The 26932-nt window shown below is 34.5% G+C and overlaps 2 protein-coding genes, 2 long non-coding RNA genes and 1 pseudogene across 5 annotated transcripts; 1 reads left to right on the top strand and 4 right to left on the bottom strand.

Moving 5' to 3' along the window:
- Positions 1–425: 425 nt before the first annotated feature.
- Positions 426–1762, bottom strand: LOC120194021 (annotated as a pseudogene).
- A 5243-nt stretch (positions 1763–7005) lies between these two features.
- Positions 7006–22783, top strand: LOC120194094 (transcription factor BHLH42-like). Of its 2 annotated transcripts, none has more exons than XM_039196492.1 (10): positions 7006–7046; positions 16759–16786; positions 17033–17203; positions 17304–17558; positions 18487–18583; positions 18745–18759; positions 18860–18916; positions 19025–19550; positions 21739–22583; positions 22652–22783. In XM_039196492.1, exons 3-10 carry the CDS (start codon positions 17100–17102, stop codon positions 22727–22729), a joined length of 1977 nt encoding a protein of 658 aa, XP_039052423.1. In that variant the 5' UTR covers positions 7006–7046; positions 16759–16786; positions 17033–17099; the 3' UTR covers positions 22730–22783. The 2 variants fall into 2 exon arrangements, with proteins under 2 accessions (XP_039052423.1, XP_039052431.1); XM_039196500.1 differs by having other exon boundaries at positions 21739–22584; positions 22665–22781.
- On the bottom strand, positions 7153–8359 carry LOC120194109. The gene is made up of 3 exons (XR_005522944.1): positions 8190–8359; positions 7981–8082; positions 7153–7322 (listed from the first exon to the last, which is right to left on the bottom strand). It is a non-coding gene; the product is annotated as an uncharacterized LOC120194109 (long non-coding RNA).
- On the bottom strand, positions 14228–15411 carry LOC120194115. The gene is made up of 3 exons (XR_005522945.1): positions 15222–15411; positions 15018–15119; positions 14228–14339 (listed from the first exon to the last, which is right to left on the bottom strand). It is a non-coding gene; the product is annotated as an uncharacterized LOC120194115 (long non-coding RNA).
- A 1639-nt stretch (positions 22784–24422) lies between the features above and the next one.
- On the bottom strand, positions 24423–26524 carry LOC120194012. Its single transcript, XM_039196418.1, has 4 exons — positions 26417–26524; positions 26277–26339; positions 24657–24924; positions 24423–24574 (listed from the first exon to the last, which is right to left on the bottom strand). Exons 1-4 carry the CDS (start codon positions 26522–26524, stop codon positions 24423–24425), a joined length of 591 nt encoding a protein of 196 aa, XP_039052349.1.
- Positions 26525–26932: the final 408 nt, after the last annotated feature.

Here is a 26932-nt window from a genome sequence, read left to right as displayed (position 1 = left end):
AAAGACCTCCGCAATTATGAATTACCCACCGTGAGACTCGATCCCACGACCACAAGGTTAAAAGCCTTGCTTGCGCTCTACCAACTGAGCTGTACTACCCTAAATAAGTGCCGCCGACATTCCCACTATAGTTTGTGACTTTATTTCTGGTTTATGTATAACTTTATAACAATAAAATCCGTATTAAGCGATGATGTTTTTGGAATAATTGCCCTCGATTTTTAATTTTTATAAACATTTATACATGAATATTGATAAATTAGGAAGCACCGGTAAAAACGTAAAGCTTTTTTAAGCTAAAAAGATAAAAAAAAAAGATTAATGAATTATCTCATATTTAAAATCAAATTACATGTTATCTCAATTCGTTAGATAATTTTAAACAGGACATAATTCAATATATTTTTAGTTTTATCCTTAAAAAACAAAAACATAATTGATGGAAAAAAAACTGCAAATTATCCTTCTGAAGCGAAGTTGAAGTTAGAGCACGTGGTACCCTTTAGGAGAACAGAGGAAGTGAAGCCTAATCTGTGTTGTCGATATCAAACTGTAGCAAATTATCCCCCATCTGATGTCCGCCAATCACCACCGGTGTTCTTGGGTTTACCCCACCATCCACGAATCCTAAGCACCAAACATCCCCGGTACCATCTCCCGCGATCCACACCATTGAATTCGATCCAAACACCCTCCAAAACACATCCTCGCTTTCCATCACGAAATCGACGGTCGGGACGCCCGGTCCCACGCGCGTTACGATGATATCAGCCGCCGGATAACACACGCTGAACGATTTCTTTGCATTGGTTACCGTGAGGTTCAACGTCGACGATTCGTTCACGAACGCCCCGGTTATAGCATTGTAGATAGATGTTTCCAAAACAGTATAGGGCGCCGCCGTGCTTAGTTTTGTCCCGCCGAATCCGTTCTCATTGACAGTTAATAACGAGGAATTGATCTGAATTGGTTTCCATTGACGTTGATGGCAGTCACGTTGATGTAATACTCATCGGACGGTTCTCCGGCGTAGGGTACAACGGTGCTCCCGACGGGGTTCAAGACGAGGGGAGTGTAAACGAGTGATTTTGAGAGGTCGATCTTTTGAGGGAGAATAGTAAGGCCCCACGGACCCGATGAGCCACGCCAAGACCCGACGTGGACCGGGGAAGACACAGCGCAAAACAACGAGGCACAGAGAAGGTGTTGCTAAGCTGCGCCGGGAGCGAATAATTCGACCTCCCGAACGCCGCCAGTCCAGTCACGTTGTTAGCTAGGCCCTCGAGAAGTGAAGTGGGAGAGCAACAGAAAATGTAACTCGGAAGGAGGATCGGTGGGCCTTGAGTCGATCCGTCTGAGGTGGGCAACGCGAGGGAGTCGGTTAAGGCGAGGGAGAAGGCAGTTTTTCGGGTGACGGAGTTTTCGGGAAAAGGGAGCAGGTGCTGTTAGCGCAGGAGGGCTTGGAGTGTTGAAACAGATGGAGCAGGTGAGATTGTGACCGAGGGAATCGCATAGAGGGTTAGCAGGGAATGTGTTGGTAAGTGAGGAATTATAGCTGGAGTCGCAGGCCACCCAAGTGAAGGAGGCGCCGAGGTCGAGGTGGAGGCGCGTGGGTTGGAGTGGGTTTTGAGGAAAGAGTGAGGGAGTAGAGGGTGGAATTGTCTTTTTGAATTGGTGATACAAATGAAATGGCGTGAGCTGAAGGAGGAATGGAGAAGGAAGACAGTATAAATATGAAAACGAAGATGGAATGGAGGTGCATGGTTTGGTTGGATGGGTGACGAGAGAATATTAGCAATGGTGGAGTGAGTGAGCCGAATCGGAAAGTATCAGTGGTTTTGAACAAAGAGAAAAACTCAAGGAACCGACAAGACTGCGAGAGTGATGAGGACACAGGAGACAATGACGTGTGGACTCCTTAAATGTAAATAATCAATTATTTCATATACTGATGCGGTTCGGTCCTTCGGTGCGGGGTTGCTGCTTGTGGGGCAATCCTACTACTTCACAAGAGTCAAGATGTGCCATCTTTTCACTTTTAAAAAGTAAATAAATTATTTTTAAACTTCGTTTGCTCGTGTGGGGTTCTATGATCAATCTATTCACCTTCTCTTATTATTCAAGTTCAACTCGGGTTTGGTTGAAATATATGTTAGGAAATTTTATATAATGTTTATAAATTTTAATTACGGTTAATTAATTAACAATATAAATATTATAGAACAAATTTATAATGTATATGCACAAATAAAGTTATTTAGTTATTAAAGAAATAGTTGTTATTTATTTATTTTTAGAAATTTTAGGTTCAATTACTAGAAATCTTATGTTCAAGCACTAGAAATTTTAAGTATTTAAGCGTTCATTGTTATATAATTGAAAGCCTCTATAATATATATTATCATTTGTAAACACCCTAAATTAATTAAAAAAAAGTATGATTTATATTTTTATTTTATAATTAATAATCATTTTATATAATTAAACTATTAAATAATTTAAATTTCAACTTTTCTAGTTTATGGTGAACCAAGCTTACAAAATGATATAAAAATTATGAGAATTTTAAAAATCACCTTACATAGATTTGAACTACCTATATCTCTTTTAAAATTAGTTATTGTTGATGGAAATAAATGTATTATGATAATTATAAATGGTTCATTCTTTTATATTTAAGTAGAGAAACGCAGTCGATAATTAGAAACAGTCGTTGGTTGGTATCAAAATTCTTTATCTTCATAAGAAGGTAGAAGATAAATTAAAAATAAAGATGTTTCAAATCCTTCTCTCAATCTTGATCGAAAAGTTTTATAGTGACTCTTAGTATTGATGTCAGACGTAAAGTCGTTATGACTACTCGAATTTGACATGCTCAATGGATATGGTCGTTTGATAATAGATTTAACTCTAGCATATCACGTAATCTTATCGGATGTCATATCAAAAGGTCGTAGTTTTTCAAAGGGTTAGACGTTTGAGGTCTTTCCTTGGAATATTTTTTTGGAGGCCCTGAGAAGCAAAAATGACGTGCATAGATCAATCTTACAAAGGAGATTGAAGTAGCGTACAACATATACCACTTCTTAATTGAGGGAATGTCATATAATAACTTGATCCAAGATCTATATGTCGAAGTATTATTTAGCATTTAATAAGTCGTTTTTTTGGGAAAACATAGGAATGATTGTGTTTTTTTAATGGCTCACAGGTTTAAATGCGCATACACATATTATATTAAGATTTAAATTTTATCTTTATCAAATGATCTAATTGTATTTTATATTTAATTTGAAAAAAAGAAATATTTTTAATTTAAATTAAACAATTAAATTTTTAATATTTAAAATTTCAGTGCTTTTATAGTTATTTTTTGAGTTAATTGCATCATACGTTTTCACACTATGATCCTCTTTCTAAATTGACCCCTAAACTTCTAAATGTTCCAATTTATTCATAAACTATGACTATCATTCTAAATTTATCCTCAAACTTTTGAACATTTCATTTCATCCATAAACTATATCATTCATTCTAAATTGGTCTTCAAACTTTTTTCAGCATTTCAATTTCAACCCAAATTATATGTATATGCTAATCACATTCCATGTTAATAAAATCATTAGCTATATTATATATGTTTGAAAAATAAAGTTTGGGTTAAACTATGATTAAAAATAATTACATATTTGGATGAATTTGTGGATGAAATTATAATATTTAATGTTGGCGACCAATTATAATGAGGGTTATAGTTTGAGGATAAATTGAAATATTCAAAAGTTTAAGAACAAATTTAGATGATTATCATAGTTGAGGATGAAATTAGAATATTCAAAAGTTTAGAGACCAATTTAAAATGAGACATAATTTGGGGACATATGATGGAATTAACTCTTATTTTTTCAATTATCGAATAGCACATAAAGTTGGGATAATTGCAAATAGTAACTAAAGGTATTAAGATGAGTTGTAGCTCAACTAAAATGAGGGCAAAGGCCCAAATATTTTACAACAAAAATACGACGTCATCGCAGTTAAACTCAAAAAGAAAATAAAAAGGCCTCTTAGCAGTGGCCCCAAAACCCATGTCCAGAGGAAACCTAGCAGCAAAACAGGTCCTTCTCTATCCGGCTGCCTTTGACAGCGCCATTGGCTCTCTCGCCTTTTGCTTCAGCCCCTACCTCTCCTCAACATGAAACTCGTCAGGTCAGTTTATCGAGTTTTCATCTTCTTCTTATTATTATGAAAATATTATTCCATTTAATGTTGTTTACGAAGTGAATGTGTAGAAAGAAACTACAATTTTAGGTTCTTAATAGTGATTAGAAATATCATAAGCAGGTTTTTGATGAAGTTGAACAATGAAACAGTGAGCTCAAGAATGGAACCTTTGTTCACGGTACCATCACAGGTTCCACCTCTTTCCCTCTCCTATCCCATTTCACTACAGTTGGTGTTTAGCTAAACCCTAACCTCAGTTTAGCGAAGAGTTGAGAGCTATATTATATACAATTTGCCATAGGCAGTGAAGGTTGTTTTCTCTGTTTATTTGTTTTTGATGAGTAACGGCAACTAATCATAATTCTCATCTCAATTGGGCATCTTGTAGCTGGTATTTTGGTTAAACTACTTTCTTTGAAACAGGGGATATGTTAAGGTATTGTGTTTACACATGATATATCTTTTAAGGTGAATTGCAGTTGGACCTACGATGAGTCCATGGTTCATTAGCTTGTTTTATGGTTTAATCATTATCGTAGTTTCTTGGAATCACACCGAGTTTAGTAATGGACTAGCAATCCATTAGCCACAACCTGTAGGAAGACAGCAGCCAGTGGTGATTTTGGTGTCAGTATGAACACCCATCTGAAACAGTGAAACTCACGTTGAAGGGGGAAAATCCTGTAGCTTTGGATCACCTTAGTGTGCGGGTAACAATATTCGCTACTATATCCTGCCTGACAGCTTAAATCTCGAAAAATTGTTGGTTGAAGAGACTCCTAGGGTGAAACCTAAGAAGCCAACAGCTGGTAACGCACTCTACCTGATTTCTCCTATATGCTTGTTTGCTTCTAGTACTGATCTCTCTGATGTGTTTCCAATTTCAGGGAGGCCTTTGGGACATGGTCGGGGTTGTGGCCGTAATATGATGCCTTGTATTTTTGAGATGGCTGGATGCCGAGACAGCGTTGTTGTTGGGGCAATTTGTGGGTAATCTTACGAATACTGAAGGAATTGTATCGGTATTTAGATATTGTGTGCGAGTTTTAGTCTGGTTTGGATTGATCATGAAAACGTGAGATTCGTGGCATGTTGATTTGATCAAATGCTAATAACTGAGCCGATAATCTAATTTTGGAATCATTTTCCTTTGCTGCTTTTAAAAAAGAGGAAGAAGGTAGATAAGCTGGGGGATAAATCATAATAGTTGGTTAACTTTTAAATATGTCAAGTTTGCAGTTAACTTATGCTACATTTTTTAGTGACGAACGGGCCATGCACAAGAATGTGTTTAACTAGCGAGAAAAAAAAATGTAAATCGTTATTTCCATAGCACGTATTTAAGGGTACTTTTATTCGGATCCTTTAGTTGAAATGAAATAAGGTATATTGGTTTCTTTAATAGAGGACGTTGGTGATAAATCGTAGATAAAGAATGTTGATGATTGAATTATCTGATAACATTGATCAAATCAACATGGACGGGTGAAGATGAGAAGATAAACAAAACGCATTAGAATAAACCAAAGGAAGAAGGAAAAAAAGTGAAGACACAATTTAAAAAAATTGTTTATCATAAATTGCTAATTAAGTTATAAAGACACAATTTAAAAAGAAAAATCTTAAAATTTATTTAAAATGATTATTTATATAATCATTGATTTTAAATGTAAAAAATATTAAATTTAATTTAAAAATAAAAAATTAAACTCGTTTTTACTATTAATATTGCATCAACTATAATTTAAAATAGATGTGAAATCTATCAAATTATAAACCAACTATTTGATTTAGGTGCTCCCAAACTCTTCAATTAGTTTGACTTTGAATCCACTTTTGACATGTGTCATTATCATATTAGATGATTAAATTTACTGAATAAATTAAAATTAAGATTGATAGAATGTACAAGTAATGAAGATTAAATGTGTATTTATATTAATTTTGTTAACTACCACATCAACTCTTCCATTAAATGTTAACAACAAGTGATTTGATTGATTATTTAAATAATTAAGTTATTTAATTAATAAAACTAAAAGATCTGTAGTCAGATTAGAATCTCATCATAATTTTTGAATAAAATCTCCTTATAATTAAATGATCATGTGTGTAGTTTATCCTATAAATATAAATATGAGTTAATTTAAAATTAAAAAAAGTTAGAGACTAAATTGAATACAAAAAAATAGAGAAACTTGACATATTATTTTTATTAAAGTTATATACTGATCAAAAGTGTCACTCGACGTAATGTTATGAGACTTTTTTTTTAAAACAGCGTTATAAATGAGAAATGAATATAACGAAATGAATGTTAGAATTAAAGATTATAAAAAAATAATTTGATGAAACAAATATAGTTTTAAGAAGAAAATGATTGATTAAAATGTACATTTTGCTCTCTTTCAACGTAAGATGAATTGAACCAAAAGAAGAAGAAGAAAACATAAATTGTGAATGTGACATTATATTGGGTTAATAATAGAAGTGTTGGTGGTAGATGTGAATAACCATTATATACTATGGCAATGAATGAAAACACTAACAGTTCAATCCCAACGCCCAGTCTTCGCCACCTAATCAAACCGCATCTCTCCCTGATGTAAAGTAAAACAGCGACTACAGAACCTACGCTCACCTTGTCATGTTTTCGACATCGAACTGTCTGGTAGACCGACCAGTCAAATCTCAATATCTTCATTACAACAACAAATATATAAGAACCCTAGCTACTTTCTGCAAATTTTGTTTTTCTTAAACATCAATCACTACGCTAACAACAAGGTGGGTCATTTCCTTGGCCAACTCAAACAAATCTCTAGAAAAAGTTGTAGACACTAATTTTTTACCGAACTTAAAAAATATTAAATATTAATTATTATTATTATTATTATTAATACAAATTACATTATTTATGTACGCCTAAAGTTCAAGCTCAATACAACAAAAGAATTCTCAGAGCCCAATGCAAGTCCAATAAAAATTCAACAGCCCAAAAATAAAACAGTTTAAGCATAAGAGATGTTCTCATCTATGTGTATGAGCAGCAACCAATCACGCCAATATCTCAAGCCATCGCCACTGTTGGAGCTAATCTGCACAAAGTCAACAATGCATCGAATCATGGAAAAATTAATTAGCCACCAAAAAATTGCATCAAAGTCAATACTTACTCAACCAAATATCACCAAACGCAGAGAAAATCAACATGCAGACAAAGTATTCGGTGAAGAAAATATTGATAAAAAAAAAGGAACACGAGATAGAGAGGGAGGCCATTCGAAGGAAAAGGAGAGACAGAAAATGGGAGGGACATTCGGTGAGAACCAGAAATTATCAAGGGGAAAAATGTTGTAAAGGGGTATTAAAACTCCAGATGAAAATTGTAAAGGGGGGCTCGGTTTTTAACAGAAAAAGGAAAAGGATTGGAACAACCAGAGGCAAGCAAGAACAGGGGGCTCTCAGTCAGCAAAGAGGAGGAGAGGGTTCGAAGCGAAAATAATCAACAATAGGGGAATCTTCTTTTACTAAAATTCAAAACAGAAAAACGATGTAAAGAGGAAGGTTCTGCTCACAATATTCGAATTAAGCAGTGTAAACCAAGGGTATTCCTCCCTTCTTTTTTATCAACAAAAAGCAGTAGCAAATTCTTTAGGAATTGAGTTTCATTTTTAATTTCCAATGTGTGTGGTCTGTGTGTGGGTGTGTGTGGGTGTTTTCGAAATAAACAAGAGGGGTTTAGGGTCGATTTACCTGGGGTCTTTTACTAGTCACCGGAGTCAAGAATGTTCGGGATAGTGGGGGTTGAACGTCGGAAAAGGAAACTGAGGAGTCCAAGGACTCAGAGTTTCAAATCTAGGCTTGCATGTAGATTATAAGTTAGTTTTTGGATCTGATTTTTAAAAAATAAAATAAAATAAAATAAAAAGAATAAGAGTAATAGGGGTCTTGATCTAATTTACCTTGCTATGTGAGTGTTCATAGTCGGAATCGTTGGTTCCAGGTCACCGGGAGTGGAAAGTCCGGGTCTTTGGTCATGTTTGGGTCTCGGTCTTGAGATATGTCGAAGAAGAAGAGTAGAGAGGGAGAAGGAAACGGAAACGGCTGTGGAGAAAAATGTTAAAAGTAATATGTTTTTAGGGTTTTGTTTTTTATTTGTTTAAGGATTCTGTTTTGTACTGACATAAGACAAAAGGGTAGTGTTTTTTTAATTGCATTACTTATTATGTAAGGGTCCCGCCTGTTTTTTACTTTCCAGACAATTTGGTTTTAATTTGAGATTTTTATAGTGGTTGGTAATGCCTTTATTTTATATTATTATGCTTTAGATCATTATGTTTTTAAGCATGCATTTATGTTCTTGTTATGTTCATAGGGTGTAATTACATTAAAATATATTTAGTATGTTGCGTGTATATGTTTGTTTGTTATTTAATATTAGATTTTATATCTTATATGTTCTTATTAATGTTCAAAGGCTGAAAGGGTAGCTCGAATACATTTTGATAGACACCAGGTAAGTAAAACACCTACAAGAGTCTGATGTTTGAAAGAAGCTATTTTGGCAACATTTGTGTTCTTCTAGACAGAAGCTTACCTCAGTGCTCCAAATTGTATCTTGGTTCAGGAACATTCATGTTGGTGATGTTGAGGCATTTGACTTTATTTTTTTTATTATGATTGCCATGATTTTGTAAAATTCTAATTTCATCATTTTTAAACCCTAACTGTGTGCATCTTATAAGTATATTAACATAGTTCAAAAGAAAACAAAAGATTTCTTGGTATACTTTAAACTGGTCTCTTAAAGTGCATGAATCCTAAGTAGCCCAAAACCTTGACACTCGTGTTCATCTGTTAAAGAGTGCATGCCAAGGAATGATCTGGGATGATCTGTGAACTAAATTCATAGCTATTTAATCCCTATCAAAGACGTTTCTCTGAGATATTGGGATTGGAGCAATCTGGGTCTCACCAGTCGAGTCAATTTTGATTGTACAAACAATATGGATGAGTATGAGGCATGTGTTTTGGTTCTTAGAGCTGCTATTAAACTCAGAGTAAAAATGCTTAAAGTATACGGGGATTCAGCTTTGGTAGTTTACCAACTCAGAGGAGGATGAGAAACAAAAGATCCCAAACTCGTGGAATACCATAAATTAGTCCTGAAACTTATTGAAGAATTTGAAGAAGTGACTTTCAATTACCTCCCCAGAAAAGAAAATCAAATGGCAGACGCCTTGGCTACTTTGGTAGCAGCCTTTAAGATGAACGAGAATGCAAATATGATGTCTATTGAGATGAAGGCTTATGAATATCCAACCCACTGCTTTAGCATTGAAGAAAAAGAAGATGGAAGACCTTGTACTATGATATCTTGCAATATATAAGATATCAAAATTACCCCGAACAGGCGACTGAGAATGTTAAAAGGACCATTAGAATAATGGTAGCAGGGTATGTGCTCGATGGTGAGACCCTATATAAGAAAAGCATGGATCATGTCTTATTAAGGTGTGTGGACACTAAAGAAGCTGAAATGATTCTTGAAGAAATACATGAAGGAATATGTGACACCCATGCTAATGGGCATGTAATGGCCAGACAGATTATGAGATTTGTGAATTATTGGTCAACTATGGAAACTGATTGCATCAATTATGCCCGAATGTGTCACAAGTGTCAGATTTATGGGGATAGAATGCACAACCCTCCTCCTCCATTGCATGTGATGACAGATCCGTGATCGTTTTCTATGTGGGGCATGGATGTTATTGGGCAAATTTCGCCGAAGGCATCATATGGACATTGCTACATTCTGGTAGCGATAGATTACTTCACCAAATGGGTAGAAGCAACTTCCTATGCAAGTGTTACCCAGTCAACGGTATGTAAGTTCTTGAAAAAGAAATCATCTGTAGATATGGCTTACCGGAAAGGATTATCTCTGACAATGCATTGAACTTAACAACCAGATGATGAACTCTGTCTGTGAGCAATTCAAGATAAAGCATCATAATTCCACTGTTTATCGCCCAAAGATGAATGGAGCAGTGGAGACGGCTAATAAAAACATTAAGAGGCTTATAGAGAAAATGACAGAGACTTATAAAGATTGGCACGGGAAGTTTTCATTTGCTTTGTTTGCCTATCGAACTTTAGTACGGACGTCAACTGGGGCAACTCCGTTTTCTTTAGTTTACAGCATGGAAGCTGATTTCCCTATGGAGTGGAAATTCCCTCACTCCGGGTTTTGTCAGAGGTAAAGCTAAATGAGGCAGAATGGATACAGGCCAGATATGACCAATTAAATTGATTGAAGAAAAGAGATTGAAAACTATTTGTCATGGTCAGATGTACCAGAACGGATGATACGAGCACACTATAAGAATGTTCGCCCTCGAGAAATCCACGAAGGAGATCTGGTGCTCAGAAGGATATTGCCCATTCAAAAAGATTTTCGAGGGAAATGGATGCCCAAGTGAGAGGGACCCTATGTTGTCAAGAAAGCCCTTTTTGGAGGAGCTCTAGTATTAACTGAGATGGATGGGTCGGAGCTACCATATCCAGTGAACTCCGATACAATTAGAGGTTTTTTACTTGAAGATGAAAAGGGAAAAATGAGAAAAAAATGAAAAATGAATAAAAAATGAATAAAAGGGGGTTCAAGATGAAAACTCAAAAAAGGCGTCTTGAAACCAAAGGAGGTCTCAAGTTGAAAACCCACAAAGGGCGGCTTGAGTTTTAAATTCAGAATTCGTCCATGGCGGAGGTTCTGAATTGTTTTTGGAAGTGGAAAGAGCTCCTGACATGGGTAACAATAATTGACGAACAGGGTTGAGACAAAAAATTAATGAGTCTCGGTGAAAACAGCCGAGGGTGAATTTGAATGCGCGAGATTCAGTACTGGTTTGGGGCAGGACTGAACACCTATCATGTTGAGATGACAAGACCCAGACCAAGAAGGCATTGAGAATGAGCCTTACAATTTGAGGTTTGGGGAATTTTGAAGGCTCGTACCATGTTGGGGCACGACTAAACCCACAACATGTTGAGATGACAAGATTCAGACTAAGAAGTTATTGAGAATGAGTCTCTCAACTTGAAGTGCCAGGGGCAGACCGTGAATTTGATCAGAGCTTACCTTGTAAAGCAAATCAACTGAGCATTGATTAATGGCAGAGTCCTGGAAAAATAACTCTGAAAGCATAATTGAGTCAAGGACGGAAATGTGACAACACAGTCGTATTTTTGACTATAGCAAGATGTTGAAAGAGAAAGCACTTTCTCCGAAATAAAGAAAGAAAACAAAGACGACAAGAAGATAGAAGAAGTTCAGAGGGCTCGTCAAAGATGCAAGTTGGAAACTATGAGTTGCTACACGAGCATATGAAGTAGACCCTTGAAAGAATGATCAAATAGAAGAAGATCAAGCTCACCACTCTAGAGCCAAGTGAAAAATGATTCAACATTTATACATTCATGAAAACATCATTTGCATAAAATAAAATGCATTACACTGGTACATTTAATTGCATTAGTGTTTCATGCATAAACACATGATTTTGATAGATCTTCCAGTTAAAAGAGAAGATGCAGAATGTCAAAATCCCAGCAAGTTGAAAGGGAGATTTCAAACATCAAACAAAAGGAGTCGTGTTTAGAGAGGCATACCCTGAAGAATTAAGAGGTCCAATCCACAGAAGAAGCATTACTCTGAAGTGATGACTATCAGATATAGAAGAAAAACAAAGATTTTTATGTATAAAGAAGTGAATTGATCGATTGGAAGGACTTGCATACATGAGATTGGAGTAAGTCAATCTTAAGCCTTCACCGAAGAGCAGTGAAGCAAACCATCCATAAAACCTTCAGGTAGGATAATTTCAAATGAATTTGAAAATGAAAAAAATTATGTTTTAAGAAGATGGAATTTTTGAAAACGAAGAATGTGATTTTCAAAATATCACAATTTATAACTCCTTCGGGCCATTAGTAAGTCTTTCGAGCATGATGCTTAAATCTTTCGGGTCATCTGTAAGCGTTTAGAGCAAGATGAACTCCTTCGGGCCATCCATAAGACTTTCGGGTGGGATGTTTTCACATTAATTTGGAAATAAAAAAATGATGTTTTAAGAAGATGAAATTTTTTAAAACGAAGAATGCGATTTTCAAAATTTCACAATTTATAAAACCTTCGGGCCATCAGTAAGTTTTTCGAGCATGATGCTTAAATCATTCGGGTCACCTATAAGCCTTTAGAGCAAGATGATAAGTCATTCGGGTCATCCATAAGACCTTCGGGTGGGATGTTTTTACATGAATTTGAAAATGAAAAATGATGATTTAAGAAGATGGAATTTTTGAAAACGAAAAATGCATTTTTCAAAATTGTATAATTTATAAGTCTTTCGGACCATCAGTAAGTCTTTCGAGCATGATACTTAAATCCTTCGGGTCATCTGTAAGCCTTTAGAGCAAGATGATACGTCATTCGGGTCATCCATAAAACCTTCAGGTATGATGTTTTCACATGAATTTGAAAATAAAAAAAATGATGTTTTAAAAAGATGTAATTTTTGAAAACGAATAATGCGATTTTCAAAATTTCAAAATTTATAAAACCTTCGGGTCATCAGTAAGTCTTTCAAGCATGATGCTTAAATCCTTCGGGTCTTTTGTGAGTCTCTCGAGTAAGAGAATAAATCCTTCAGGTCATCCATAAGACCTTCGGGCAGGATGTTTTTCACCAAAATGTTGGAGCAAACCATCAGATTATTAAATGTGGAAGGAAATCGAAAAGTTCTTGAGTACAAGGAAGACAATCAAGTGATTAACAGGAAATGCTCGCGAAGAGTCATTAACCGATTCAAGGTCTTAGGAAGAGAGAGGTTCAAATGGCAGTCAAGTCAAGGAAGACTCTGGCATTTAGTTGCGACAAGACAAGCTCTCACAAGAGAAAAGGATTCGAAAGGATTCTCTTAAATTCTAAATTTTCGAGTATAATATTTTTCAAATCTTCAAGAATCCATTCATGATTGATATTGTTTGATTTTCAGGCTTTGCCTTCGAAGCAAATCAAACTTAAGTCTTCACAAGGAAGTAGTGAAGCAAATGAAAATTGTTCGAGTCTTATACTCTCTGAAGAAATAAAGAGCAGACACGATTGTTGAAGAATGTTCGAGTCTCATACTATCTGAAGAAATAGGGAGCATACACGAATGTTGAAAATTGTTCGAGTCTAATACTCTCTGAAGAAATAGGGAGCAGACACGAATGTTGAAAATTGTTCGAGTCTTATACTCTTTGAAGAAATAAGGAGCATACACGATTGTTGAAGATTGTTCGAGTCTCATACTCTCTTAAGAAATAGGGAGCAGACACGAATGTTGAAAATTGTTCAAGTCTTATACTCTCTGAAGAAATAGGGAGCAAACATTATTGTTGAAGATTGCTCGAGTCTTATACTCTCAGAAGGAATAGAGAATAGACACGTTTGTTGAAGGTTGTTCAAGTCATATACTCTCTGAATAAATAGGGAGCGAACACGTTTGATTGAAGATTGAGTCATATACTCTCTGAAGGAATAGGGAGCGGACACGTTTGTTGAAGATTTAATCTTATACTCTCTGAAGGAATAGAGAACATACATGTTTTATAAAGATTGTTTGAGTTTTATACTCCCTGAAGCAAGAGAGAGCGAACCCAATGGTCAAAGATTGTTCAAAGAAGAGGGAGCAAATCCCTCATCAAGTTTTAAAGAACGAAGATGGAACTGATCAAAAACTCATTGTCTTTTTCATCTTTGTCTTATTCTTGTTAACACAAGAATGCGCAAAGAGGAATAGTTGTAGACACCCGTTTTTGATCGGGCTTAAAAAATATTATAAATATTAATTATATTATTATTATTATTATTATTATTATTAATACAAATTACATTATTTGTGTAGGCCTAAAGTTCAAGCCCACTACAACAAAAGAATTCTAGGAGCCCAATGCAAGCCCAATAAAAATCACAGCCTAAAAATAAAACAGTTTAAGCATAAGAGGTGTTTCCATCCATGTGTATGAGCAGCAACCAATCACACCAATATCTCAAGTCATCGCCACTGTTGGAGTTAATATGCACAAAGTCAACAATGCACCGGATCAAGGAAAAATTAATTAGCCACCGAAAATTGCATCAAAGTCAATATTTGCTCAATCAAATATCACCAAACGCAGAGAAAATTAACATCGAGACAAAGTATTCGGTGAAGAAAATATTGATAAAAAAAAAGGAGGAACACGAGATAAAGGGGGAGGCCATTCGAAGGAAAAGGAGAGACAGAAAATAGGGGTTACATTCGGTGAGAACCAGAAATTATCAAGGGGAAAAATGTTGTAAAGGGGTATTAAAACTCCAGATGAAAATTGTAAAGGGTGGCTCGGTTTTTAACAGAAAAAGGAAAAGGATTGGAACAACCAGAGGCAAGCAAGAACAGGGGGCTCTCAGTCAGCAAAGAGGAGGAGAGGGTTCGAAGCGAAAATCATCAACAATAGGGGAATCTTCTTTTACTAAAATTCAAAACAGAAAAACGATGTAAAGAGGAAGGTTCTGCTCCCAATATTCGAATTAAGCAGTGTAAACCAAGGGTATTCCTCCCTCCTTTTTTATCAACAAAAAGCAGTAGCAAATTCTTTAGGAATTGAGTTTCATTTTTAATTTCCAATGTGTGTGGTCTGTGTGTGGGTGTGTGTGTGTGGGTGTTTTCGAAATAAACAAGAGGGATTTAGGGTCGATTTACCTGGGGTCTTTTAGTAGTCACCGGGGTCAAGAAAGTTCGGGATAGTGGGGGTTGAACGTCGGAAAAGGAAACTGAGGAGTCCAAGGACCCAGAGTTTCAAATCTAGGCTTGCATGTAGATTATAAGTTAGTTTTTGGATCTGATTTTTAAAAAATAAAATAAAATAAAAAGAATAAGAGTAATAGGGGTCTTGATCTAATTTACCTTGCTATGTGAGTGTTCATAGTCGGAATCGTTGGTTCCAGGTCACCGGAAGTGGAAAGTCCGGGTCTTTGGTCATGTTTGGGTCTCGGTCTTGAGATATGTCGAAGAAGAAGAGTAGAGAGGGAGAAGGAAACGGCTGTGGAGAAAAATGTTAAAAGTAATATGTTTTTAGGGTTTTGTTTTTTATTTGTTTAAGGATTCTGTTTTGTACTGACATAAGACAAAGGGGTAGTGTTTTTTTAATTGCCTTACTTATTATATAAGGGTCCCGCCTGTTTTTTACTTTCCAGACAATTTGGTTTTAATTTGAGATTTTTATAGTGGTTGGTAATGCCTTTATTTTATATTATTATGCTTTAGATCATTATGTTTTTAAGCATGCAATTATGTTCTTGTTAATGTTCATAGGGTTGTAATTACATTAAAATATATATTTAGTATGTTGCGTGTATATGTTTGTATATTATATTTAATATTATATTTAATATTAGATTTTATATCTTATATGTGGTATGATGTTGGTTGTCTTATTAATATAAAGTTCTTAAATATATATATAACAGTTATTTCATGTTATGATCGTTTCATTTTAATTGTTCTGTAATGATTGCTATTTATGTATCTAATGTTATTTGCGAATGTTAATCGTATGTGAAATTGCTTACATAATGTTTCGATATTTATTTATTCATAATCTACGTGCATATATATAATTCTTAAAAATTGGTGCATATAGGTTTAGGATTGAATTTGAATTAATTTGCATGTTAACCTCATGAGCATAACTTGACATATTTGCATAATTGGATTAAGAGTAATATCAATTTAAAATTATTTTAAGTGGTTTGTCTTAATTAATTAGAGATTTACTTTTGATAATTTTAAATTAAAAGTGTATCCTGTCATTGTCACTAAAAAATTTGATTCTTTATTTTAAAATTTGGGAGTGAAAGAAAAAAAATGTTCGGATATTTAAATTTGTTGAGAAAAGGTCGTTAGAACTAACTTAAAGATATGGTCTCAATATTTTTAAATAATCGAATATTCTTTATCTTTCTAATGGCTTGGTAATTTTAATTTTATCTATTTTGGTGCTTTTAAATATTGTAAAACTCATATGTTATTTTATTGGGGATCATAAATTAAGTTAAATTCGAATTTGTAAATTTTATTGCAAAGACAATTAATTAATCGACTTGGTACCGATATAAGGCGTTGTGGGGTGCTAATCCTTCCCTACACGTAATCGACTCCCGAACTCATTTTCTTATAACGTGTACCTCCATTTGTTGTTTTAATTAAAAATAATTTTTATTTAAAATAACAAAAACGTTTTAAGGTGTTCAATCATATCTTAATCAAAGATTGATGGCGACTCTTCGAACAGTACATTTTATTATGAATAGGAATCTTAAATTTTCGAAACGAGAAAAAACTTTTAAAATCATATTTCTTTTATTTAAAATCAATTAAATAAATCAATAACTACGTGGTTTTCAAAATCTCACTCACACGCGAATTAAAAATCGTTTCGGCAAAAGTCATCTCTACTTTTTGAATTTCTCCAGTTTTTTTCTTCCGTATACATTCTCTTCCTTCCTTGGACTTGTCGGTTCACTTTTTTTTTGTGGTGGGGGGTTTCTTTTTCCTTTTTTCTCTTGATGTTGGGGGTTAAAAGCTTTTTTATTTATTTTTCAACTGGATATCATGATAGGATGATTAATGTTCTGAACCTTCGTGTTTGTTTAACAGTCTTGGCATCTCCAAAGAGAAAATTTTGATTTTTTTCACTTTTTTGACATAAATGTTCAGGCTCAAGTTTGAAAGTCCGGGTGAATAAATAATATTTGAGCGAGAGAGAGTTTTGAGGCTTGAAGAATGGCGGCGGCGCCTAGTAGCAGGCTTCAGAAAATGCTGCAGGCAGCGGTGCAATCAGTTCAATGGACGTACAGTCTTTTCTGGCAAATTTGTCCTCAACAAGGGTAAACCTTCTTCCACGAAACTTGTGAAATAAACTTGTTTTAATGAAAATTTGTGTTACACACTTACACTAATAAATTTAAACTGTGTTTTTTCAATTAGGATCTTAATATGGTCAGACGGATACTACAATGGAACAATCAAAACAAGAAAGACAGTGCAACCTATGGAGGTTGCCACGGAGGAAGCATCTTTACAAAGAAGCCAACAGCTTAGACAGCTCTACGAGTCATTATCATCGGGCGAGATGAACCAGCCGGCACGGAGATCTTGCGCTGCGTTGTCGCCGGAGGACTTAACGGAGTCCGAATGGTTCTATCTGATGTGCCTCTCATTCTATTTTCCTCCTGGTGTAGGGTAAGTTTCAGCAATTGACTTTTTAACGTGAGTTACTTATTCTAGTTAACCTCAGTGCTGGAACCTGCAAATAAAAGAGATAGGACATTTATAATGCTGCCCTATTCCCTTCTGTTTGTCTTAACAACTCCTTTATAAACAAAATTCAATGTTTCCATTCCAAGATAGAAGGACATTTATCACCTCCAGCACACAATTCAATTCTTTTTTAACTATTTTAAGATGGAAAAGAAAATAATGGAGTATCTCTCTCAGACCCTTTCTTCCGTATTCAATACACAGTGCAACACAAGGGTCATTGGTAAGTAAACAATTAAGAAACAGTAAATGAGACAGTTAAGATTCATTATTGGAACAGTAATTTTTAAAGATATATACAGATTAACCAATTCCCAGATTTAATTTGTTTCTATGAACAAAATTAAGTTGATATATATATACATATATATATATATATATATGGTTGTCTTGTTCATATTTTGGGGTGGTTTATGAGATTCCCGTGTGTGCTTTGCGGTTTAGTGCTGAAAGTTTGTCTTTTGCCGAATTTAAGATTTGAAAAACTGTACACCGTGATAGGTTGGTGATAAAATAGTGGCTGAGTGTCAGCGAATTTTTCTAAAATGTGAATACTCGTTGAGCAAAAGAAAGCAAATGAATCCTACAAAGTTTGAAAAACACCATGTTCATCATTGTTCTCAAACTTTCCAAGATACGATTTACTATGAAATCTACAATTGCTTGTAGCAATAGACCTGCAATTTTTTGTAGAGTCACGATAATTTTACGTCCAAATCATTATATCCTTTGATAACAATCATGGAGGAACTAGGAACGCATGCAGACGATAGTAGGCTCGTCTCTTTTCTCAGAACAAGCAACTCTAGCTATAGGAAAGATCTTAGGGGATGGATTTATTGTTGCGTAGGTTACCAGGAAAGGCATATGCAAGGAGGCAGCATATATGGCTTACAGGTGCAAATGAGGTCGACAGCGAAACCTTTTCAAGAGCCATTCTTGCTAAGGTATCACAAGCTTGGCCTTGAGGATCCATGCATCTTTAGCTACTCATTCAATTTTGTTCTTAATTTGCATCTTTCTTAATTGCAATTCAAGGCACTGACTCTACTCCTATGACCTATCTTCTTGTTTCTCAACATAAAATAATGCCCTACGGTTGCATCAGAGTGCTTGTATACAGGTATATATATATATATATACTTTTCTTTAGTTCATTTAGTTCATCATGATGAAAATTTAAGTTTGAAATTAAACCATTTGTTTTATTTTTATTGTTGTAGACTGTGCTTTGCATTCCTCTACTTGATGGTGTCCTTGAACTTGGCTCTACTGAAAAGGTAATTAAAGTTGCTTTTTTCAATTACCTAAGATGAAAAAGTATAATTAATTAATCAAATCTATACATATTTAAAAATATTACTCTATTTTCTTTAAAAATATTTCAGTTCCAAGCAGATTTAGGGTTAGTTCATCATGTAAAAACTTTCTTCAACGATGGTCAAACCACAACCCCTACACCACCGAAACCAGCTCTCTCCGAATACTCCACCTCAAACCCCGCCACCTCATTGGACCAGACTCACTTCAATTCCCCCTCCGTTTCTCCCCCATTCTCCGCCGCAGACCCGCCGGTAAATGCTGCCCAAGATGACAATGACGAAGACGAAGAACCCGAATCTTATTCAGCCGAAACCGGTAGAAATATTCTCCAAGTCCCCATGCAAAACACTCAAACGGTAGCAGCTGTGGTGGCGTTGGAGGAGCCAAGCGAGCTAATGCAATTGGAAATGCCGGAAGACATCAAGCTAGGTTCACCAGACGACGCATCGAATAACATGGATTCAGATTTCCGTATGCTGGAAGTGAGTCAAAGCAGCAACCCCACCTACCTTCAGCAGCGTGCTGAGTCGAATCGGAGGTGGCAAATGCTACAAGAACCCTCGTGCAGTAGCCTTCAACCACCTTCAACAGGTAAAATCATAATGGTACTTGGATTGTTTCTAAATTTCTTTTAAGTTGTCCAAATTATAGTGTTGGTCTCTATAGTTTAATTAGCATAATTGCATCTTCTACTTTTATGTTAACATAAAAAATTTATGCTTGAAAGTTTTGGTGTATAACTGGGGAGATGGTGATTGTAATGTCGGAAAGTGGTTCATCTCTTCTAATTTGGATTTAGAGTTATTAAAGAAAATGGTAGGAGGAATCTATATATACTATGTGCCCTTGGTGTCACATGACAATGCTGAATAGATGGGAGAGAGAGAGAGAGAAAAGAGTGGGCATGACATATGTTAGTAGACTTGTTAGGATTATAATGGGATCAATCTGTTAGTTAATTTGCTTGTTGAGAACGAGGTAGTAAGTTTAGCAGTCTTGTCTATCGAATATTTATCAAATCAGTGGGTGACAGAAAGAGTGAGTTACAGAGTCGTGATTATAATAACAGAAGTTCATGCAATCAAGGGCTTTTGATTCCAAAGCAATGCTTTTGTGGGTGTTCGATAGTGATGCGAGCCGAGATAATTTATATACACTGGTATAACACTTGTTCCAAAGCAATAATTTGTGAGCGAAGGAATCTACAACTTTGTGAAATCATTATGGGATATCTCTCGCTTTATGAATATATGTATCTGTGGAGTAATCTACAATCTTGAGAAAACATAGGGAAGACATCTCATGTTTGGAATGAGTAATTCATCTATGAAAGGATCTACCACACTACGATTAGCAATAAACTTCAGAGGGATCCATAATAGTTTTGCAACAAGACTTTCGAGAACGTAATTATGGTGAGGGGATGTTTTCTTGATAAACACAGAGAGTGTATTATGCGCTCTCATAACAATTTTACATCTACCCTGGAGAAATTTTGACCCTACAATCTAGGGAGTTCCTCTCTCTTCTGATAGAAAGGTTACGTATACAAGCGTAATATGACATATTATCTAACTAATATAAGATGTTCTTTATCCAAATCTTCTAGCTAATTATTATAAATAAGCAAATTACTCTTGGTGATAGAACGTGTAACCTTTTAGGTTAGGCGTATTCCATATCTTCAGTTGCTAGGAATCTTCATTTGTTGCTAGGAGTCTAGGTTACTTGATGAGCTTGACTAAATTTAATCGTCTCATGTGTTAACTTTTTACCAAATCAGTAATCAATGAAAATATTGGGCTGCCGGGCCATTGTTGTAATGGTGAAAGTTTGCACCATCAAGGGTTTTGGTCTGGGAACAATATTTTCGAAGGCGCTGGATAGGAGACATGGCACTAGTATAACAAAATAAGTGTTCTTAATAAGAATCCACATCATTCTTTTAACTGGGTGTTAACTACTAGGATTAACAGATGATACTATAAAAATAAAAGATTAAAATCCAAATTTAAACCCAACGAAGGGATGAAAACTAAAAAGAAAAGTAAACTATATGAACGCATTAAATGTGAAGCAATGAGTAGAAGAGATCTAGTTAGTTGTAGAATAGTGGATAATAAATCAGTTGCCAAAATGGGTATCTGCGAAGGGGAGCAAATCGATGAAGACTTAGGTACTGAAATTAATGTTTTACTTTTCTCCTATTTCTGGACAACTTCAGTGTAGCTTCTTGTAAGAGTGTTGGAACTCTGTGATCCCATCCAGCTGTTTGTTTCAGGTTTTGACCATTCCTCAAAAAAAAAAAAAAAGGCAAAGCAATTGCTCTACTGTCCACTGCTTTATTGGCTTATTTATTTCTTTGCTGTCAATTTCTCTTTTTCGAAAGTTTGATCTATTAAATTAGTTATTTGATAAAATATATTGTTATTTTTTTAAAAGATTTTAAATTTAAACAATTGTGTCTATATGATATATATATATATATATATGCATTGTTGCTGACTAATTTTTTTATAGAAATATTATCTCCTAATCAATCAAGAGTATTAAAAAAACAGGAGTAAAATTTTGAGTTTTGTTCCACTCAATTATCATTTCATAAAGGGCCTTCTTTCACCTCAATTATCATGAGAATTAATTAATTAAGTTATTTAAATTTAAAAAATAATATTTTTATTTAATTTGACATTAAAATTAAATTACTCTAGATTTTAAATGAATTTAGCAAGTGTGTGTTTCATTTCATTTTAAGTGTGGTTTTTGAGAATTTTTGTAGGGCCCCAGCCGTTGGATGAACTGTCACGAGAAGACACGCAGTATTCTCAGACCGTCTCCACCATCCTCCAAGCCCAACCGACCTGCTGGGCCGAGTCACCGTCAACCGGCTATGACGCCACCTACTCCACTACCCAATCAGCATTCGCCAACTGGACAACCCGTTCGGACCACCACCTCAATCCGGCCGTCGTCAAAGGCACTTCCCAGTGGCTCCTCAAATACATTCTATTCACCGTACCATTCCTCCACACAAAATACCGCGATGAGAACTCCCCCAAGTTACGCGACTCCGACGCCTCTGCCACCACTCCGTTCCGCAAGGGGACCCCTCAGGAGGAGCTCAGTGCCAACCACGTGCTGGCGGAGAGGCGGAGACGCGAGAAGCTCAACGAGCGGTTCGTCATATTAAGATCGTTGGTTCCCTTTGTTACCAAAATGGATAAAGCTTCCATACTCGGGGACACCATCGAGTACGTGAAACAGTTACGTAAAAAGATCCAAGAGCTCGAACCACGTAACAGGCAAATGGAAGCCGACAACGAACGGTCGAGATCAGCGGATTCAATACAGAGAACGAGTGGTTTGATGGATCAAAGAAGTGGGGTTAAAAAGAAGACGGCGACTGTGGAAGGGAGCGTCGGCAGAGCAAAGCCGAAGAAGGTGGAAACGTCGGTGGAAGTATCTATAATAGAAAGCGATGCGTTACTTGAGTTGCAGTGCGGGTATAGGGAAGGGCTGCTGCTTGATATAATGCAGATGTTGAGGGAAAAGCTTCGGATTGAGATAACGGGTGTTCAGTCTTCTTTGAACAATGGGTTGATCGTAGCTGAGATACGAGCCAAGGTACGTAAATCATGAATTAATTAGTAAAAAAAAATGGGATTTAATTTGACGTGTTGCTTGAATGGCAGGTGAAGGATAATATGAAGGGGAAGAAAGTTAGCATAATGGAGGTGAAGAGGGCAATAAATACAATTATTGCTATATAATACTATGTGTAATCAGATCCGCCTAATTGTATTACTCACTAATTAAATACTTTTACATACATGTAGATATAAATGAGGTAATTGAGTCGTTCGGATTAAGTTATTTTTAAGTATGATTATTTTGAGTTTAGATTGTATTCTAAGTTTGATTTATATCGTATTTGATTTAGTTCGAATCTATGGTAAGTCGATTTGGGTATTAATAGTAGCAGATTCAAAAATAATTTTTAGCGTGGACACACATATGATACCAACATAAAATTTGTATATGGGTGAACATAAAGAAAATCTCAAGTTGGACACAGTTAGAGGTGTTCAAAATAATCTGTTACCATTAACCGTAACCATTAACAGATGTAACAACTACATTTTATAGGTTAATTAACCGAACCATTACTGTTTATCGGTTTTGGTTAATCGAACCGCTAAAAATTATTGGTTAACAATTATGATTATGGTTATGATTAATCGATTTTAATAAATGGTTAACCATTGATTAACAAATTAATAAATTATAATTAATTAATTATATTTTTTAGAGAATATAATTAAAAATAAAATCAAATTTATTCCTCCTATTTTTTAGTTATCATGTTTATTTTGTATAGGAGCACATTAAATCAAACATATATAGATGAAATACATGATTTTAAATTATAAAATATAAATATACACGTAAAGTTTTGTAAAAAAATGAATATACCTCATAATATATATATATATATATATAAAATAAAATACATTTACAAATAAATAAGATTTTTACAAACATATATGTTTTTATCGTCATAAATTTATGAAATTTCAAAAATTTTAAGTTGTGTTAAGTTTGAAAAATATTGTAGCAGGTTAATCATAGGTTACCCTATAATCGAACCGTTAATAAGGGTTAACCGTTTCTTAATGGTTAAATTATGGTTAACAAATTTAATAATTGTTATAACGGTTAACGAACCGTTTAGACTTAACGGTACGATTAATCAACCATGAACACCCCTAGACACAATTAGTAAAATGACTAACTACCAAAAGAAAATTCGAATTTCAGAATGGACATGTACTCACTCTAACACAAATATGAATTCACCAGTAGATTTTGAGTTGGGTTAATATTATATTAGTTGGTTTTCGAGTCAGGTCAATACTACATTAGTTAATTTTCAGGTCGAGTCAAAGTTAATTTTCGGTTCAAGTCAACCTTTGGATCTTAGGTTTAATTCAGATTGAGTTTGATATGAAACCAATCGAGTATATATATAACTATTGATATATTATTGTCAAAATACCTTTTTATTTATCAATCTTATCATTCATATTTAATTTCAATTCTCAAAATGTTAAATATTTTGAATTCAACCATCATTTAAAAATGATAATTTAACACAAACTTGATCCTGAACATGGAGGAACAACTTCAAGACTGTGTTGAGGATGATGAGTGAACGTTTTCTATTAGTTTGTTGAATGGAAACAAACTTTTTGCATTGTTTGTATATGATTTTCTCCATTAGTACCGTTGTAATTTTACAAACATAAGACGATGCAGTGAAAACCTTTGTAGTAGACCATACAAACAACTCAATGACATGACTTATTTCACTAAAAAAAGGGGGGGGGGTAAAACCCTTAAAAAACAGAACAATATGTGAATCTAGCAGCTTTACAAATAAAAGTATCCGTGTTGCAGATGAACTTAGTAAGTCCATTCGTCAGGAAGAAATATGTCGGCCGCCGAAGAATTTTCATTTCCACTAACGCAACGTTTGGATGATACATCCTTGCCATTTTTATTGTTGAATGAATTCCACTCTCCACCTCTTGTACTCGTATTATTATTCTTGGGATCTGCAGTAAAAATAATGAGCAATCAATAACCACATTCTTAGTTTTAAAACAAGAAAAACAAACAGTTAAAAGTGAGGTAAACCTGTGTGAGGAGAGATTTGGAGGCTTAATTCATAAACATTGAGGTTGAGAGCTTGAACAACTCGGGAAGGGAGTAGAACCGGAGAGCAAGCTGGTCGTCTGGTAGAGTGAAAAGTATTGTTGTACTGAGTTTGAGGAAGGAAAACGCCTGTCCCTGTTGATTTATTACCAGAATGCGAGAAAAACGCCTGCATTCCACCAACTCCCGATGCCCAGTGGCCCCAGTATCTTTGTTTCTGATCATGCCTTCTCCAGCTACTCTTTGGGTTCTGTTCATATATATGTCAACAAATCATAATTCAGTATCCATGCATTTCCCCATGAAACCAAACATCAACAAACCGCCGGCGTCATTGTGTCGGAAGGTTCAATTGTTATGTCGATAACAGTGGCAGGTCCGACGGGAGGCAAATTCAGCGGTGAGCAATGCCATGTGATTTTAGTAGTTTTGATTTGTATTTTGATGAGAACATTTCTCTTTGGTTAATGGTTGAGGTTGTTAAGAGACAAGTTTGATTATGCTTATGTACAAGGCGATATGCCTATGTATTGATTAATGAAATTCTCTCTTTTATAAAAAAAAACACTATGTAATCCCTTAATGTATATTTAAATAACTCTAAAATTTATTTAATCCCTAAAATCATGAATAATATTTATTTTCCTCCTTTTTTATTTTTTTAGCGATGTCATACAAATACATGTTAAATATTAAATATCTAGTTTTAATTTATTTTTATATACCGATTTTGATATGAAATCATTTTTTACATTTTCTTTTGTTTTTTACATTTTCTTTTATTTTAATCAATTTTATGAATCTCTCCTAATATTAATTTTAACCAATTATGTATAGAAAGAGCCGTCTGGATAACATAAAAATATTAATTTGGAATTTAAATTCGTATAAACGACTGTATAGTTTTGGAACTGAGTATGCTTGTATCCAACTATTAATGTAACGATGATTATCAAGAACAGGTAATCATTTACTATTTTTTTAATTTAAGATCATTTTTGTGATTTGTTTTTCAAATTTGAGAGAGGAATAAGAACAAAATAGTTTTTAAATATATATTTTGAAAATTTTAATTAATAAAATATTTAAAATAACTAAGTTCAAAATTTATTTTTTATAAAAAAATATGTGATATTTTACTTGTGATAAAATAAATTTAATTTTTTAAAAAATTAATGAATTTGTTTCAAAATTAATATATAATAAAATTAAATATAAAATTAAAGTTACTAATTTTACTTAAAGTCAAGAATAATTTAATTACAGTTATATTGTTTTAATATAATTTTAAAGTAGTTGAATTTTTCTTTCTTTTAGAATTTAAAATAGAAAAAATTTAAAACAAATAAACATGTATAGATAAATAATAATAAGGGTATAATTATTTTAAAATTTTATAAATTCTTCTTCTATTAAAATTTTAAATTTTAAAAGTTCGTCATCTAACATTAAATCATGAGTCCGTTCTTACCCCGAAATAAGTAGTTATAGACCAGAGTTGAGAAAATTTTCAACTTTCACAGTGTATCACCATCGTTTCGAAATGGAAATGCAAAGGAGAGAGAGAGAGATAGAGAGAGAAAGCAAATATTGATGCATTACCGGAGGGAAAGGCTCAGTAGGAAGCTTTGAAGGATGGTGATGATAATGGTACTTAACAGCATCCTATAAATCAACAACAAATCAATAATATATATTTTTATAGAAGAGTAAGGGTTGGATGAGATTGAAAGAAGAAAGACCTTTGTTTTCTGGGTTTCTGATAATGGTTCATGGAGAACATGAGAAGGCAGCCATGATATTGGTTCTTCGGAGACAACCTCAATGTCCTCGTCGGCGGCAACCTCCATTGTCTGAAACAGAGAAGGAAAGACAGGGAAGGAGGCTTTTGAGCTCCAACTTTTAACCTGCAAGTTAACTACTTAGTGTTTACGTTGGGAAAAATATTGGGAGAGACAAGCGATATATAGGAGCTTTTGGCGTTAGGGTTATTTCTTGTTTAAGTGCGTAGAATTCTCTGTTTTTGAGTTGGAGAATTGTATCAAACGACGGCGTTATGGGTTTAAAATTTGATTTGGTTTGCAACTTCAATTTACCCTTTTAACCTTTCCCCTCTATTAACACTTATTTTAATTTTAAAACTTGTAGTTTAAATAGTTGATAAAGAGGTTCCGAAAGCTCTTATTAATTTGGACGAGAAATTTAAATTAATATTTGTGGTTGTGTTTTTTTTTGTTATGTTACATCTATCGCGATTG

Source organism: Hibiscus syriacus, unplaced genomic scaffold, assembly GCF_006381635.1.
Source record: "Hibiscus syriacus cultivar Baekdansim isolate YM2019G1 unplaced genomic scaffold, ASM638163v2 tig00004360_pilon, whole genome shotgun sequence".
NCBI lineage: Eukaryota > Viridiplantae > Streptophyta > Magnoliopsida > Malvales > Malvaceae > Hibiscus > Hibiscus syriacus.
The sequence above is the reverse complement of the archived record's forward strand: the minus strand, read 5'-3'. Positions and strand labels throughout refer to the sequence as shown.